The sequence below is a fragment of the Echiichthys vipera genome (genome assembly GCF_963691815.1).
Source record: "Echiichthys vipera genome assembly, chromosome: 3".
Classification (NCBI taxonomy): domain Eukaryota; kingdom Metazoa; phylum Chordata; class Actinopteri; order Perciformes; family Trachinidae; genus Echiichthys; species Echiichthys vipera.
This window is the reverse complement of record NC_139828.1, coordinates 16,538,021-16,557,184: the sequence shown is the minus strand read 5'-3', so window position 1 is coordinate 16,557,184 and position 19,164 is coordinate 16,538,021. Positions and strand designations below refer to the sequence as shown.

Genomic DNA, 19,164 nt, shown 5'->3' with positions numbered 1-19,164 from the left:
ATATTGACAGTTACAGAGCAAAAGAAAAAGAAGTCACAACGTTGCATTGCTACATTTTCTTGAGATACTTTTCCAGTTTCATTCAGCAGCAGCAAAACTTGTGATGCTGAAACTGTAGGACGTACAAGATAACTCTTTTCTCTGCAGAGAAAGCTTCATTTTCCTAAGTGTATAAAAAGGACCATTCCCCATATCTACAGCAAACCTTTGGTACCTAAAAATGTTCTTTCGGTTGATTTGGATTTTTGCACTTGCACTGGAGGCATTTTACTATTTGGATCTGTAATAAATTTGCCATACTGATAATTAAGATAAAGTTTAATCTCATCTTTTTATACTGCATGCCTGCTTTTCAACGACATACCACTGGGGTTTGATTGTTTATTCATTTCCTCCCAAGCGCAGCCTTAAGATCTCCAGTAACACCGCAGTAACTAGAACAGAAGTCAAGGCCTCGTCCTCCACCCACGTATCCAATCTGTCCTTCCCAAACGAGTGGCGACAGACGATTTCCTATGCACTGGAATCCTTAACTTCTTATTCCTAGCTCCAAGGCTGGTATGAGACTCAGGAGGGGTTAGAGGTCCAGCATCTTTTCACACATCTTTGCAGACATAAAGAGCAAACAAACCTCAGGGTCTTTATCACTGTAATCTAAACCCCTTGGTTGATTTCATGTCTGTGGGCTGAGGCTGGGGGACGCAGCGATGACCACCTGCTCCCTGTTTCTCCTCGTAGTCGCTTTTGTCATGGGCTTTACATTCTTTCAAACCATTACAGGCCCAGGGCGAAATTTAAGCTTTTGCCAATTTCTCCCTCACTGCTCCACATATGAGAACCTATACAGTCTCCATTCAAAGGCTGCTTATGTGTCTGTCTTTGTGTGAGGGAAATTAAAACACAGAGAAAAATGATATCTTGTCGCTTTCTATAGGTCTTACAGTTTTAGCACGAGTATCAGAAGAATCACTGCTGCTGAATGATGTTGCAGAGTATTTTTTTTTAAACAAAAGCATTGATTTACAGAGGCTCTCCTTTGTGCCAGCCCATTGAAATAAACTGTGTCATGGAAGCATTTATTGAAGGACTTTGTTTTTTTTAACAGGAGACAGTGAAAAGGGCTCCTCATACATACGGATTCCATAAAAACCGAGGGGTGAGGAGTCTCATTTATAGGGTAACATGGTTACATTTTACTGCTCTGTGGCATTGAGGAAGAGGAGGCAGAGAGGACGCCTCTTTTGTTTGCTGCACGGCTGCAGCAGACAATGATCGAGTCGTGTGGAGCGCAGGAATGTCCTTACTGTAGACACTCTCGGAAGTCGGGTTCAAGTTTGCGTCTATCTGTCGCTTTGTCCTTGTGTCAGTGTGTGTCCATTTTCATGACAGATGGGACTGTGGGAAAAGTGCCCTTACAAACGTTGTCTATTGTCTACCTTGCATTTATTTGTGGTTTGGTTCATTCTGCTGATAAGCAACGAAGAGAGAACCGTAGATGAAACAAATTCAATCCAATGCAGCATTGTGACTCGCTTACATGAATCACTTCTGATTAGCCTCAAGCTGGCATGGCCGCGCCGTCAGGGACATTGCACAATCACACAGAGGCCTTGCTAAAATCAAGAGTCCCCGTCCCATTAAAGACCGGTCACTTCTCTGCCTCACTAGTGTTCAGACACCACTGTCAGGCCTCACTGTCACTGTCGTCACATAGTCAGCCATAATGGGCTCTGACTATTATTAATACAGGGCCTGAAGCGATCCCAGCTACATCCAAGGGCTCGCCATAAAATATGTTAATCAAATCGGGCCCCTGGGGGCCCCTCAAAGGGAGCTTTAACACAAATTGAATATCACTGATGGCTTTGGAGGAGGGGTCGGTCTCGAAGGGGGGACGCTCTAACCCTGTTAGTCACACGGGTCAGGGCTCAATGATGCTGCATATTTCCAGTCACTGTCAATTACCCTGATACCGTATGTGGAGGCTCACATGTAGCCAGCGCTTCAAGGAGAAAGCGATAGAGCTCAGCAACTGGTGGCTGGATCTGTGGAGCACGTGGGAAAATCAGATTAGGTGTATGCATGTGTGTGTGTTAGAGAGAGAAAAAGAGAGAGAGGGGGAGAGAGAGAGAGGGAGAGAGAGAAAGATTTTGTGATTTTCAGAACAAATCGTCAGTCTCTGTCAGCCCAGGATGCCACATGCTAATCACACTAATGTCGATTGGCCGACTTAAGGAGGAAGTGAACGTGCCAGCTTTAGATTAGTGGATCATGTAAATGATCTGATTCTACAAATCTATGACAGCTCTACCACTCACAGAGACGGAGTAATTATGATCGTTGCATAATGATGTATCAACGCGGGTCTATGGACAATATGTCTATTCTAAGAAAGAAAGCAGCAGACCATAAGGGACCAATTAAGCCAGGGACAAATAAAACTGGAAAAAATAGATCTGATGTGCAGTTAAATATCTCCTCCTGGTAGTAATGAAGCAGTTCTGAGGCTCAAGCACAGAACCACATCAGCTGACGACATAAATATAGCGCTGCAGAAAATGGTTGAAGAGTAATAGTCTTTCAGAAATGTGCATCCGCAAGCAGTCTACATTTTATTGTGACTGAATACGCAACTTGACTTTTTTCCATACCTAAATGGACAGATGTGGTAAATTGCAGTGTTGTTGACATCTTCAAAATAACATAAAATCAAACTGAGTCAAGTACTTAATGTCATTTAATTTAGAAGAAGGGTAGAGCTTAAATTCTGTCAAAACATTTTCCGGTTGAATTCTGTGAATATCAAATTGGGGAAACCAAATGACCACAAGGTCGAGAGCAACCTACCAGTTATAACCTTTGAACCTTTGATGTAGGTCACACCTGCAGAAAAGTCCTGTAAGTCCCTTGGACAGTGGAAAAAGGTTGAATTTCCCCATGGCGGGACAAATAAAAGAATTCTTCTTCTTCTTTTTCTTCTTCAGACCATTGTGGTGAAGAGTGAGCTGAGCTCTCGATTTACCAGTTCATCTATGTTCTGACCCTCTCGTATGGTAATGAGTTTTGGTTAATGACCGAAAAAATAAGATTGCGGATACAAGTAGCCAAAATGACAGATCTTCGTGGGGTGGCTGGGCTCAGCGTTAGAGATAGGGTGAGGAGCTCAGACATCCAAAGGGAGCTCTGAGTAGAGCTGCTGCTCCTTTGTGTCAAAAGGGGCCTCAGAAGGTGCTTTGGATGGTGGCTTTTAATCAGGATGCCTCTTCAGCGCGTTCTGTTAGAGGTTTTCCAGGCATGTCCACCTGGTAAGAGGTCCCAGGGCAGACCCAGAACATGCTGGAGGGTTAAATATCTTGTCTCGCCTGGGAACACCTTAGGGTTCCCCAGGAAGAGCTGGAAAGTGTTGCTGGGGAGAGGCATGTCTGGAATACTTTGTTTAACCTGCTTCCCCGGCAACCTGGCCCTGGATAAGTGGAAGAAAATGGATGAATGGATGGATGGATAAATTACTGTCAATGATGCCATTTTTTAATGTCCATTCTCAATGTTTACCTGGTAACTACGGTATGGTTAATGTTAGGGAAAGATCGCAGTTGTGGCAAATAAAGTAAAGATTTTGTTAAGGTTGAACAACTAAAGCAAGTTTGTGACTATGAACGTGACACAAATGAAAGGGCACACTGCATCCCGCGCTGGCAATGAATGTTGGTAGCGGAAGTCAGTCAAGCTCCCCAATAATGCATAGTTGCCATGTTGTCTTATTCAGTCAGCCAGCCTTTTTATTTGGTGACTTATCTTAGCTTTCAGGGATGACACACTGCTGCTTCCCTTGAGGAAAACAATGGGAACCGGACGCTTTATGTATTTGACCACACAACAAAATACCATCAGAAACATGCCATTTATTCTTCTGAGGTCTCCGTTTCTCTGCCCACTCAAGGTGGCTACTGGAGAGCTTCAGGGATAATCACATTGGACCCATTTCTCAGAGAAACTGGGGTTTACATGACCATGACCAGCTTGCCAGTACTCCGACCCAACACACACACATGTGCATTTGTCTCATTCATGATGCAAAGCGGAGCTGAGATAACAGGGTCTGGTGGGAGTGTTTGAGAATATACTCCACAAAGGTGAAGTTAAAGAGACAAATGAGGTGGGAGGTATCGAATACATACACTAGAAAAACACATAGCCTAGAATAAACCCACACTTGGGCTTTGTCAACGTGTTCTGATGGCACACACTCTAAGTGACATAAACAAACTCTTTACTGTGCACACCCTCAAACAATTACACACTCGCACATACAGCTTGCTTTGTGTCTATAGTGTCTCATGGTCATATCTCTGTGGCCAGCTCCTCTGCGGCTCCCGCCACTGGCTCCATAAAAAAGAAAAGAGGATTAACTGCTGGTCCACGTCACAGTTTAGGCTGCTTTTGCGTGGACGGAGCAGAGGGAGGTGGGATAATGCCATTTCATGTCTCTGAGCACCGACATGATGCAATGTATCTCAGTGGTGAAACACTTCAGTGCAGGGGGAACAAATGCCGACAATAAAACCAACCAGAGAAATAAATGAGAAAACAGGGCCAGAAGGATCTTTGGGTGAAATTGAAGGGTGGAAAAGCTGTAAAAGAGTTGCTAGTTTGAGGTGTGATGTTTTTAACAACAGACGTAATTGCATTACAAGTGACTACAGCTGTTCTGGACACATGTGCACATATATACAGAATAAATGAATACGAATGAAAATCATTTTTCATAAAAAATGGTCAAATCAATCATTTTTCAATCATTATGCTTATTCTGACCAAAAAATTCACTCTAAAGAATCTCTGCAATTGCTTTGTCTGTGGGGAGGCCATGTTTTCGGTTTGTTGGTTTGTCTGTTTGTCAGCAGGATTAGAGGAAAACTACTGGCCCAATTTAAATTATATTTGTTAGAAGGGTTTTTGTAGGTTTTGTAGCATGGACCAAGGAAAACCCCTTCAATATTGGAATGCAACCGAATCACATGGTGTATACACAAATTATTTTTCACTTCGGTTAGCGTTACAAGATAAGGCATTTGGTGTTGGTGGAGGTCCACGCTCTCCGAGTGCCCCTCTTGTTTCCCTATGTTGTGAGTCTTATCTTGGCTTATTGAGAATTATGGATTCAAGAGAGAAAACCTTTAAACATTGCTTTTTTTGGTCAGCGATAAGCGCCATCCCAGCAAGCCGAAAAAAGCTACTTTTTTGCAAAATCATGCACTATTATTTACAGAAGAAAGTTGTCCTCAACATGTCTGTGTTAAATTGTTAACATTTGGTAAATGTGGAAAACTTCAAACTGGAGAATGTTAAAATTAGTCAATTGACAGAATTTTTTTTTGGCAACTATTTTGAAAAACAATTCAAAATTTCAAACATTTTTTTAAATAACAAAGTGGCAAACAATTGGTGGTTCCAACTACTAGAACATGAGGATTTGATTATATATTTGGCCAACTGAATATCTTTGCGTTTTACACTGTTGGTTGGATAAAACAAGCAATTTGACTATTTCCCTTTGGAAAATTTAATCGTTTTTACCGACATTTTATGGGGGAAAAAAACCATAATGGACACAACCACTATGGTGATGATTTATGCCAATTTAATATACATTAATCAATGTTTGTTTATTTTTCTATATTTTAATGTGTGTGAGTGGAGTCTGAAAGTGTACACATGTACAATGTGTGTTTCTCCTACCTCACCAAGTGATCTGTTTTCTAATGAATTCATATACACGTGTTCATTGACCATTACTCTTAGATTACCATAACTATATTTAATCATATTCATATTATTGTGGGATGTTGAATCAAATGACCTGTGATAATATATACATTCATTAGAAAGCAAAAATGCAATGTCAGCGCAATGTAAAAGCAAAAGTATATAAAAAAATGATGACTGAATGATAAAAAATGTATGTATGGAAACACAGAAGACCGTACTGAAACAGTCTGCAATATTCAAACAAATCACAGCAATTTTCTCTGCAGGATTTCTACTTTGTGGAGGAGTTTGTTCTTCCAGAGCACATTACCGTCATTTCCCATACTGAAGTGTGAGCCATTAAATCCAAGAACACAAACAAAACTGTTTGCACAGTCAAAGACATAATACATCAGTTCTGTGCAGACACCTCCCTCCTCTGTATCCCTTGCTCCTGTGTGTGTGGCCTTGACGTTAACATTACATCATTAACACCATCTTCATGACTTTACAACAACAACAGTCAGTGTGTTGATTCACTGACATCAAACTCGCTGACTCCATCCATGCGCCATTAGAGTGAAAAAGAGCTGGACATCCGGACCCTTTTGATGTATTCAAGGGTCAAAAAAGTCTGGTTTCTCTTTCCCTTCATCTCAGAGGGGCCCAGGCCTCCGCCGAGGGGCTGTTAAAAGCAGGAAAATAAAACCAGCCACGCGAGGGCAGAGCTCGTAGATCATACAGCCAAACAGCGTGTAAGTTGAGTGTGTTAGGGGTGTGTTTCGCTCTCCTGCTGGACTTCACAAGTCTCCCTAGGCCACATTAATTGATTTCCGCTTTGCTTAAACAGGCACAAGAACCCACACAAAATGATGATGTAGTATGAGAGTAGTGTTTGGTAGGCTGCTCACATACCTGAAGATATATATATCATAGATAAACTCACAGCAGGTCCCTACTGTGACCTCTTTCTCTTTCACACACACACAGACGCACAGGGCAGCACGATGTATAGCCAAAGTAAATCATCCCAACATCCTGACGTATGAAAATACACATATGGCAACATAACCAGATTCAGACTGCATAGTGCTATGTACTATATGCGCAAGAGGAGATCATCAAAGCATCACTGTAAACTGTAGCTGACCCTGACCTTTGACCTTCTTGTGGAGACAGGCGAGAAAAGGTGCATCACAAACATCCCTGCAGCATCATTGCAGAGCAGAAGGAAGGTAGTATTATGGAGGACACCAACCACTCAGCATCTGTTATCTCTTTTTAGTTGATTCAGGTAAAAAGCTACAGAGCATCAAAGCCTGGACCAGCCACGTCAAAGAAAATAAATATTGTTTTGTATTGATGGATTTTATTGGATTTGAACATACAACAAACACACAAAACTTAAACTTGAAAGAGATGCATCCCGAAATTTGGTGCTTCTAATTTTTCAGAAATAGTGAAGGAAATATGAACTATTCATTTCTAGATTGAGGAACCTCTCATAAGCGAAATAAACCATTTCATAAACCCAGTGGGCAACTTAGATAAGCATTGTCACAAAGCTGACTGTTTTTCTAGAAAAGAGACACTTGGTTTTAACAGGGACATTATGTTGTTATTGGGTGGATCTTCTATCACTTACTAAAGCTTAAGCTCCCTCACTAACATTATTAATTAGCTATGCAGATTTCAAAGTTTTAAATTTGGAAATGCCTATGATTCACCGGTTTATTCACTCTTGCCATAAACGACACATGTAACATACAGTAAGTATGAAAAATGCATATTGCAGAGAACCAATCAATATAAAAACAGCAAGTTCAAACAAAATAGCAAACCTTACTGAAATAGCTGAGCTTACCCTCTGCGCACACATTGAATAACTCCCTCGAAAAGCAAAATGTCATTATTATTATTATGTCTCATAATAATGTAGAAATATAATATATTTGGTATTTACATTTGACACATTTCAGATTATAGTTGTTATTAATTACGGTATTATAATCTTTAGTTTTTTTCTAGGCACAACTCTCAGGGACCCTGAAGTTAGCAAACTTCGCTGTGCGTGATAAAAGCGAGAGGCTCAGAAGTGCTTAATGAAGAACCGCTTTGTGTGATATCAAAACCAACCAAACTGTCACCGTTGGCAGTTGTTTGGAAGTTGGTGTGGTGGGAACTTGTTTGCTGGTCTATTTGTTTGTTGTGATGGTCTCTGAGGGGGGAAACCCTCCCACTCAATTGGCCTTGGGTTCCAGAATAGCTGGAGGACAGGTCATACAAAGGCGCAGTGTGATGGGGTCATCACTGTCACAGCCCGGAGTTGGAGGATATGCCAACTTTGTAACTGACGGCATAGTATGGTTGCCATGTCCTGCTCTCCTCAAGTCACCATGCCCTGAAACCATCTACCAAACACCCCTCAACAACATGTTTACGGACCAAAACTGGGAGGATAGGCTATAGGGATGAAAAAAAGACTACTTCTAAAGGCTGGAGACTATAAAAGAAACAACCATCCAGCATCTCAGGACCACCTTTGCTAGAGGTCTTGTTTTTGAGTGTGTGTGAGAGGCTGGGCTTGTGAAAAACACTGTGGATTTACATAGCAGTCTGCGACTTCAAACGAGGTGGCTGACATTTGAATGGGCTGGTGGTGGGATTGGGGTTTTTGTTGCCATGCAGGGTGAGCCAAGGAAAGTGGGCACGCACACTGCTGGGATTTGTGTGTAGACAGCTTGTCCTGTTTACTGGGTCCACAGGTTACCATAGGAGCCCCGCAAAAAACTGTGTGTTAGAGACAAAGGAAGAGTGTGAGAGAGAAAGATAGGAAGACCGGGAGATGGAAGGGTACACCATGTAGAGTTAGATGGGTACTAGGTCACTGGGTACACTGCTAATAGAGGACAGGACTACTCAGATGAGTAATACACTAATAATAGGGGAGTGGAAAATGCGTCCATGAGACCTGGATGCCCTTTTGTAAGCAAGTACACATAATTTCAAGCCCCATGACTCCAGTAGCTTTTATGGATAAGTGAGCCAAGTAGTGCATGGCTGTTCATTAGTTTCATGTGAATGCACAAGATTGCATTTTAACATCAGGAACCACATCCATCCTCCATATATCAAAGATGAATTGAACAGCGAAATTCTGCCTTGCTCAATATGGCTACCTTTTAAATTGTTGTTCCAGTGCTGGACTCTGCTACAGCCTTATACACATAGCAGGTATATAGTCTGCAGTTTGTTGTTTTGTACAATACTCCTTTCTCTTCCACAAAATATTATTTCTGACTTTTCTATCATTTTTGGGTAGTTTTTTTACTGTGAAATATTAAATTATTTCACCACATCTATAAAATTCCTTCAAATTAAGGAACAAGGAAAGTCACTTTTTGGTTGAACCGCTTACAACAGATCTCCAAAATAAGGCCATAACCAGTGATGCAGGTCAGAAATAGATACTGAAGCCAAAAAAGGTTGTGAACCACTGCTCTACATAAGCTGTGATGCTCCTGGGCCAATTGACAGAATCATGTGCATTTGCTGCACTTGGCAAATAAAATGACTGGCATTCAATCTGTAATTAGTTGATCTCGACATGTCATGCTGATTCAGAGCAACGATTAAAAAAGATCCTAAAATACGCCTGGACAGCTGTAGCTAAACTTCTGACCATGTCCAACCATAACAGTGTCAACCTCAGGAGGAATTAACGTTATTTCAGTACACAGGGATCCGAAAGGGGAAAAACCCTTTGCTCCTGACAAGTAACACCTGTCTGAATGACTGTATACTCTGGAATGAGTGTAAGCCTCTGAGACAGAGGGAGGGAAGCATGTGAGTGAGTGTATGTCTGTGTACAAAACCTGCACAAACACTCAGTCAGGGTCATACATGAGTCTAACGTAAACTTAAATTACCGATCAAACTTTCTGTTGTATTTCATGCTTGGATCAGGATTCAGACTGCATATACACACTGATCCACTTCCGCCCACACAGATCCAACACTTCTCTCTACCCTCCCACAGCTTTCCCTTTCCCTGTCTGGCTGCTCTGCTAGCTGGCTGACGAGCCGCGCTGCCTGGCTCGGTGGCGGTTGCCCTGTCTATCAGTCTATTTCCAGGCTCAGGGCCCAGTGCCGAAGCAGGCAGTCAGTCAGTCAGTCAGGCGGTGTGGTGGAGGGCAGAGGGGTTGATGCGTGTGTCAGAGAGGCGCTCTCCCACATTCCCCCGGCGGCTGGCAGCAGGCCGGGCCTGCAGAGGGGGGTTCGCCTCTTTCTCACGACCTCTCAGGTTCCTGCGCTCATCTGGGAGCTATTCATTTCCTGCCAGAAAACAGCCTTCCCCTGCAACTGCTGGAGGAGGTGGGGGTGAGGAGTGGAGGGAGAGGGAGAGGAGTTTGGCTTCAAAATGAGTCCAGGGCTTGGTACAGCAAGCCCTGGGCTTAAATCATAAAGCTCTCGCTTGTCTGGGCTGCAATCAAAGACAGCCCCAGTGACGGGCCGAGAGAGAGAGAGGGAGAGAGAGAAAGAGGAACCATGAGAGAGAGCGGACCATATGGTAGCACTTAGGGAGCCAAGGAGGAAGCAGAGGGGCTTTTTTTCCCCTCCTTTCGCTCTCTGCATGCACGCGGAGTGTGGGAAAAGTTAATGGACACGCATGGCAGCTAACCCCCCGGTCGTGTTGTGACATGTGTGCGGTCACTCCGGCAGCTCGGCCACTGCACTGGGTAATTGGAGAGGCTCGTAAAGCTGTTCTCCAGAGGGGACGAGACCACTGAAGATGTTGGTGTGTGTGTGTGTGTAGGGGTGGGGTTGGGGTTGGGGGGGTCTGTGAGGTGAAGTGGGAGGGCTCAGCAGCTGGGTGTTGTCCGGGTCACACCACGTGCCTCCCAGACGTCCCACGTCCAGCTGTGGCCCCAGGGCTCAGGGCAGGAAGCTCGACAGTGGTCCGAGCACAGCTGGAATGCTGTGGGAACGTTTTGTGCGTGTGTGACCCTATGTATTTGTGCGGAGAAGCTCTTGCTCACAGGAGGCCGACTGTTATCCCGTGTGGTAGCCCTTTCCTTGAACCCCCCAACCTTAACTCCCCACTACCTCACCCATTGTGCCCTTTGGCCAGGCATGTCCTCACCCAGCACCCTGCAAAAACGCACACAAGACGTATGCACGCACAGGCACAAGCACACACATGGCTTCAATCAAACACTGATGCATGGCCCCCCGTAAAAAGGTGTGATGGAAATTCAAAATGATGGCACTTATCCACACTTTGTGCCTCTTAGCGCACTGATAATTGCAAACACCTGTACCCCCCTCCCCACACACACCCCCTTCAAAGAAGGGCCACACTTGAATAGCTGGAGGGGGCACACACACCTGGGCAGAGCAGAGCGCTACCACATGGCTCAGTGGCGAGGTGTTTAACGTGTCCTTCTGCTGTCAACCCCCAATCCCCAGGCATCAGGGAACTCCCTCAGCTCTGATTAAAGACACAGCCGGAGGCTCCTGTCTGCTCCATACTGTTGGGAGATTAATGCTGTTGGCGATGTTAGAGCTTACTGAACAGCGGAAATCCTCACATTACTGATTTCCTAGTTTCTTCAGCTTGCTCACTACAAATTAATGGTTGATTGTTAGATAAATAAGTGATTTCCAATTTAGCAAGTTTTGAGTGTAAAGCACCACATCATTTGCACTGATGGGTGTGCATTTAGCTTTATGTTATTATAAGGTAGGTCCAAATCATGAAAACACAAGATTCAAGTGGCATTTGATCGAATCCTGCAATGGTTGGTCTGACAAGCTAATTCACAAAGATGTAACCCCAAACGCCTCCAAGGAAAGGCTCCTGTGTCTTCGCTTAATGAATAATAATCTAAGTATTTTCCTTTTTTTCCATAACCATCTCTTAAGTTAGACAGAGGGTGTGCTTATTTTCATCTAAGATGCTCATCCACAGCAGCCACCCATGCTCCACTCATTGATCTGGCAAATATCAATCAAACTGCAATGCACTTCTGTGCTGCTAGATGGCGTAAGTGCCCTCTGTAAGACTCCACCAGGAAGGTGAAACTGCTGGACTATCCACTGTAAGAATCAGCACTAGCTGATCTAGCTGCTGTGCCTGGTTAATTACAGAGCAACAGTGTCCGGTCTGACTGATAATAGAATTACAATTAGCCAACAGTTTACAGGCAGTCTGGAACAGTAGAGTGAGTGAGCATGCACAATGTTTTTGCTCAGACACTTAAAGATACATACCACACTCATTGTTGCAGGGATTGAACCATTAACAGTTTCTCACACCCAGCAATACTTGCTTTTTATATTTGCACAAATGGTGATGCTGCAGGCTCAAATCTAAACATTTTAAATCCATTTCTGACCCTTATCGTATGGAGTTGTTGCTCAAACACTTAAATAACCCACTAATCAGAATAATAGATAATGAAGTTGAAAAAAGTTCCTGGTAGGTGTGCTCTAAAACTCAATTTTGCTTTTACACACATAAAACCAAGTCTACATAGTATAGTTTAAGTACCAAATGAAATACAATCACAGGCGGAAATGCTAAATAGTTGCAGCTTTTAGCATTAATAAGATCAGATCTAGTTTCCCCAACAAACAACACAAGCGCATGTTTTTTTAATATCTTTACAAATTTATTTGTCTTCCAAAACGAAGAACATCATAAGAGCATTAAACATTTCTTTGGCATCACACTAAAAAAAAGACAACTCAAATATATAAAAAAATGCAGTGAACGGACTTCCACAATACAAATCTCATTTCAATATGAACTTTACTCCCTTGTTAGCTGTACAAATATAGTGCATACTCTTCTATTTTACAAGAAAAAACATATCCAAAACAACTTTCTAACATGAACAAAGAGAGAACTATTAAGTGTTTTTTAAAAGTCTTTATGGTCCTTTTACACTTTTCACCAGGGTCGCCACACTGAGTCCGTGTTGCCTGAAGGGGCTCCGGGGGAAACCGCAGCCGGTAGAGGGACCGGCGTGCTGACGTTATTGGCGTACACGGGGATAACGGGGCCGTTTGGCGCAAATGCCGCATTAGGTATGAGGAATGCAAACTGTCCGTCTGTAGCAGGCACGATCTGGAAACCGCCATACACTTTGGTGGCATCTGATGGTAAATTAGCCGGCGACGAGCCTCCTTTACAGGACACCGGGTTCATGGGAAGGACCTGCGGAGATGAGCTGGGGATCTGCACCATGGACTGACCGAAGGAGGGGTGGTTTGGCCCGGCGTTGGAGGGGAGCTGGTGTTGGTGCTGATGCTGGCTGGGATAGTTCATGGCGTTGATCTGGGTCATACAGCTTGCCAAGTGGCCGAGGAGCCGCGTCCTGACCTCGGTGTTGACACCTTCACAGGTAGACAGGAACCGGGTGACCTCATTCATGCACTCGCTGAAACCGGCACGATATTTTCCCAAGACAGTGGGGTCGGTGTTTAGGGCAGCTGCGGAGAAAACAGATATATTTAACTCGGGATATTTGTGTGCACGCGTTGTTTTATCTGCAATATTTGAAGCAGGACTGTTAGACCAGTCCAGATATGTTCTAACAATGAACGGTTTTGAGACAGACTAGTCCTTGAAAATGCAACTTACCGGTCATTTGAGCCCTCTGAAGGTTCCGGAGATGCTTCACAGTCATCTCCAGGATGTCCGCCTTCTCGAGTTTAGAGTGTCTGGAGCTCTGAGGGGACGGAAAACACACATGGTTAGGATTACGCGCTCGCTTTCTCACCGTTTGACAGGGGCAGTTTTGAAATCTATTAATAACCAGGGCGCTAAGTGAGTACTTACATCTTTTTTGAGCGCATCCAGGATGAGTGTTTTCAGCTGCCCCAAGCTCTCGTTGATTCTGGCTCTTCTCCTCTTTTCCATAATTGGCTTGGATGACTAAAGATGAAAAAAAAAATACATTTACTGTTAAATTTCTCTGTCTTGTTTCGTGCGTAAAAGTGAAAATCTTCGCTTTGGATGAGGAAACCTGAGTCCAAACTTAAATGTTTAAGGGTTTATTGTTTTTAGGTGAATGGTAAATGTTTTTCGATAGCTTTGCACTAACCTTTCTGTGCTCAGAGGCTGTCTTGGGTTTATCGGGAGTTGTGTTCATGCTTGCCGGGGTTGCAGCGACCGGAGACGAGGAGGTTTTTTCCATCATATCGGCAGGCATTTTCTTATCGGAAATATCCCACAAAACCACAGCAAATTATGATCCACTGGTGTAGGGAAAAAGACGATGAATATTTTCAGCTTGCAATATTCGAAAGTCCCCTCTCCCTCAAAAACAAATCCCTAGATATATCAAGTTAAAATCCGTTTGGGCGATGATGAGCAACAGCGGCAGCAGCAGCGACTGTCACGAGCGGATGCAGAGTCTCTCTTATGGGCTCACCGCGTGTGGCTTGTATTTATATCTCGCACTGCACGCGAACGGCTCGTGTGAAACTTCCCAAACTTTCTTTCCCACAGTAACTTTCCACCAATCAGGGCGAGGGACACGCGGCCCGAGGGAGGACGGCTCGTGGTCGGCGCCCTCCCATTGGTTGTTTGGCCGCTGGAGCTGGCGGCCAATGGCGCGAGGCCCGGGTTCAGGGCACAGCCGGGGAAACTGCCTTCAGTCTTCAATCATCGTACCGTTTACATATTAACAGTGGAGCCGCTGACTGGGCACCACCACCAGGAGCGGGCGCAGGGACCTTTTATCCACCAGACAAGAGACATCAGTAGAATAAATAATAAAAAATAGTCATTTAAATTATGATAATTGTAATAAATAAATACTACAAATCTACATACAACACCATTATAATACAAATATTATTATTAATAATAATAATAAACAACTTTTATTGAGCTTCTAGACAATTACATTTGGGCCTGTCTCAATACAATTACCCACTAACTAGAATTTAGGTGTCATAGATGACTTGTTAAGGGCTTACAGTAAATGTAAGAAGTAAGTAAAACCTTTAGTGTGTCAAAGCAACTAGTGGGAAGTGGTAGGGTTATCTGGCAATCCCAGTTTCAGTCATGTGGCACATACGCACACAAGGTAGTGTTTCTTTTCTTTTCTACCAAACTTCACAGAAAGTAAATTACATTAGAAAAAGAAAATATTCTATAGGACAACTCAACCCCACAAGAGGAGACAAACTCATACACAAAACACTAAATACAATCATTATATTCCTTTAGTAACATTAATTTAGTCTTCCCTCGGAGGAGGAAATAAAAATGAAATGCGCACACTCCATTTCCACGCTATTTCCACTGCAGTTCCGAACTTTGTGTTACACATTTTGGCATTTAATCATCCGTCGTTGTTGTGAATGAGGAGCACGTGCCAGGATGTTTTATGAGAGCGGTGGTTGGAGGTTTGGCCGCCGGGCTGCCGGGGGGCCGCCGGGCCAGGGAGGAGGGCGGAGGGGTGAGGGGAGGGGGGTTATGTGGCGGCGGCGTCGGTGGTTTACATTAGAGGGGAAGGTAAATAGCAGCTGCTGTTTTAAAAGCCTGGGAAAACCACGCCCACAGAGAGAGCTGGATCGGGCTCCCTTATCGGAATGTGAGCCAGAGCAGAGATATTTCTGAGCCCGGAGAGCTCACACGATCAGACCGCTGCCTCCTCCTCCTCCTCCTCCTCCTCCTCCTCCTCCTTCTCCTCCTCCTCCTCCCCGCCTGGTCGCACCGCAGCTTCAAGGCTTTTTTAGATTTCAGGTCATAATTTCGCTCCCTTATCTTTATTGCAGTCGGAGAGACGCAAGAGCAGATGAGCAGTCAAGAGAAGAAGAAACAGGGCTCATAATTGCGTCTTCTAAGTTTACTGTCGGACAGCAGCTCTACGTATTTCAGGTTGTGCAGTCCCAATCCAGGAAGTTTCTATGAATACGCACTGTCTGTAATACATATCACCGAGATTAGGTGCTGTATTTGGTATTTGACTTTTGAAGAGTCACTGAGGTGATAATAACACATTCCTCTGTTACCCAACTAATATTAATTTGAGAAAGAAAGAAAAGTGACGCTCAGTCGCTCTTAAGAGACTAAAGTCAACTGATTCCAGCTCTGTCATTAACTACTTATGTTTAATCCTATCATCGTTTGTTTGAGAGAAACGGGAGAAAAGTTTTCTATCTCCCGGAGGGAGTATTTTCCCTACTTTCCGGCTATTTTCTTCCCCCAATAAATGTAATAAAACAACATGAACTATGCGCAATTCTGGAGGCTTTAGACAACAAATATGCCAATACTAAGAGATGCGTAATCGGGGGGGAAAAGTAATGGGAAAAAATTAAGAAGAAAAAACAAGCAGTTTTATTTTTGGAGTACACGGAGCTGAAAGCACGTCTCTCAGCTGAGCTCGCACACCTCCAGCTGCTGCAGAGACCGCGACACGTGGCGCGCAGGCGACCAGGGGAAGGCGCTCCGCTCGCCGGCTTGCAGCCGGGATCTGTGGGGCGTCGCCGGCGGCTGCCCGCAAGATGGTGAATTTGATAGTCAAGGGGAGCTGCACAGGGCTCCGGATCCTTGGCTCAACACGAGAGAGGCGCGGAGACGGTGTTAAAGTTGTTTCCTCTCTCTTACGCATGCAGCAGTAAATTACAATTGCTGAAAACTATAGATGCCAGCACAACCAGCAGCCCCTACAAGCAAGAATTACACTATAAGGGTGCCAAAGCATTCATTCAAACTTTTATATGTCACTTTAAACATCTTATTCTCATGTGGCCACATTGCTTTAAAGCAATTGTAGATTTCATGTCAACCAGATTTCAGTCTAAAAATATGTATGGAACCTTGTTAAATGTCTGGTTAAAATGAGGTCTACACTACAATGTCAGAACGATTAACTGACATGTGGAGACATCAGTGAAACCACAGGTCTTGTGTGTAATTGCAAACTGGAGTCTGGTCTGTACATGCGCCTAAACCAGCTATAATCCTAAATATCCTTCATGCACAACAACGCTGCTTCTGTCAAACACATCACTAACATGTCTCATTGTTGTGCACTGCACACCTGAGTCATTTCCCCTGCACAATGGCACTGACAGAGTTCCAAAACAAATGTATTGATGTGAAGCAGACAGAGTGTAGATTTTGAAACACTCTTTGCCTGAGTGACTTTCTCACGCTCATGTTGCAAGAGGTGAACTGAGTCACAGAGCCTTGGGTCTGTCGGTCCCTCCCTCTTCCCTGCGAATTTGCCGGGCACACCTGGCTGCCGTCGGTCCCCTGAGTGTTACCTGTTGCTATGTCTCAACTCCTCTATCACAAGAAATCTGTGGGAAACAGGCTGACTAACGGCGAACACGGGTCGCTTTTGATTGCAGGCTGTTTAGAGATACTTTACTGATGAAAAGCCAATGACAATTGTCTGACCTGCAGACAGGAAAACAAACAAGTATGATTATTTTACATCTTTTATTTGGGACAAGCCCTTACTCTCCGTATTCTCATACTCTTTCTACCTGTGACCCCCCCTGTCCCTGCACCAACCCTCATCCCTCTTGATCTTATCCTCTTTCCATTTTATCTCTCTTTTTATATGGCCCCTCCTTTTATCTCCCTCTTCCTCTTTTCTCATTTCCACCGCTCCCAGTCTTTCCCAGGGCTCATATCTTTATTGAGCCCTCTCGACCGTGGACCTCCACACACTGCAATAATGCAGCAATAATGCAATTAGGCAAGGAGATTGTGTGGGGCTAAAGTGTGTGTGTGTGTGTGTGTGTGTGTGTGTGTGTGTGTGTGTGTGTGTGTGTGTGTGTGTGTGTGTGTGTGTGTGTGTGTGTGTGTGTGTGTGTGTGTGAAAGTGTGAGATATTCTGCTCACAAAACAATCTGGCCTGCTGTCACCCACTGCTCATGCTTAAATGTGTAAGCCATTGGTGAACAGAGCTGCTGCCAACGGGCGCTCCTGGTGCCACAAGGGTGACAAGGTTGTGTGTTTTCAAAGGGATGGGGTTGAAGCTTAAATGCCTATGGTAGCATTTAAGTTTCATTACCGGCTGGCAAGAAGAGTGGGAAGTAAGTAGGCAGTCAGACAGACTGTATCAAGGCCCTTGAGGTGTCATGTGGCTGCTGCTGCCAAACTGAGGGTGGCACTGTTTTGACGCAGCCTGCTTTCCCAAGAGGCTGTGGTTGACTGACTTGACTTATCCAACGGTTCACACTGTGATTAGCATGGTCAACAAGTCACCAGACATCCTTTCATTTCCTACTGAGCTGAGTTGCCAATGTGTGAACAGTCACTGCTTGTCAACAACTAATGAACTTGCTTGGAAACTGCAAACTACATAAGAATCTCACTACAAACAGTCAAAGATTCCAAGTTTTCTGCAGTTTTTAGTTGAAAGACTGCAGGTGTAAAGAAACTGGTGAATGGTTGTGTCTTCCTTGGTAGATAAAGAGTTTGCTAAGTTGTCATAGAGATGGCTCAGCTGTTGAAAAATGACCCAAATATGGAACTTTGGTCACATAACTGGTGGTCAAGTATGGGGAGAGACTGTGAGATGTGATTGATAGCTCTGGAAAAAGCAAGCGGACCCCATTTTTTTTAGGTTTGAAGCTGCTCTAGTGCTTATGCAGTGCAGGATGCACATTCACACAACCGGCACAGGTGTGACATGATACATACTATCTCTGTTGACTGCAGGTGGGCAGTAACTGTTGTCCGAAAAAACAGCATTGTAACATAAAAGAAGAGAAGACCACAAACTAATGCAAACAATTTAAAATCATTCAATAACTTTATGAAGTAGATAATGCCTTGATGCACAACTGTATGCAAAGTCTAGTTTGATGAGAGACTTTGAACATAATCAAAATATGTTTGTATCAAAAACTATTTAGGGTACTGTTGCCATGCATCTTAAAAATCACTAATCATTAAGCCTGAAATCTTCAGAATGATGTGACATCCTGGTGAAGATTGATCAAATCTGCAAAATACACGTGCCCACCTTAGCCTGAGAAAACCAATACCGTATTTTTTGGATTATAAGTCGCAGATTTTTTCATAGTTTGGCCGGGGGTGCGACTTATACTCTGGAGCGATTTATGTGTGAAATTTTTAACACATTACCGTAAAATATCAAATAATAGCCCGGTCTATTATTTATGTCAGTCACGTAAGAGACTAGGCGTATATCAGCAATCGTCACACACACGTCAACCAATCAAAATTCGGCGGGGGCGGGTCATGGCAGAAGTGCATTGTGAAAAAAAAGATGCTACCTGCTACTTGGAGTTGGCGGAGTTGTTCCAAAGTGACACAGAGGAAGAAGAGTTCATTGGATTGAGTGATTAGGAGTGACAGATTGTTTGGTAAACGTATAGCCTGTTCTGTATGTTATACTTATTAGAATGACT

At 43.8% G+C, this 19,164-nt stretch overlaps 1 protein-coding gene across 1 annotated transcript; it reads right to left on the bottom strand.

Moving 5' to 3' along the window:
- Window positions 1–12,460: 12,460 nt before the first annotated feature.
- Window positions 12,461–14,157, bottom strand: her6 (hairy-related 6). Its single transcript, XM_083940317.1, has 4 exons — window positions 13,860–14,157; window positions 13,595–13,690; window positions 13,397–13,484; window positions 12,461–13,245 (listed from the first exon to the last, which is right to left on the bottom strand). The coding sequence occupies exons 1-4, from the start codon at window positions 13,965–13,967 to the stop codon at window positions 12,704–12,706; spliced, it is 834 nt and encodes a 277-aa protein (XP_083796443.1). The 5' UTR covers window positions 13,968–14,157; the 3' UTR covers window positions 12,461–12,703.
- Between the last annotated feature and the right edge of the window lie 5,007 nt (window positions 14,158–19,164).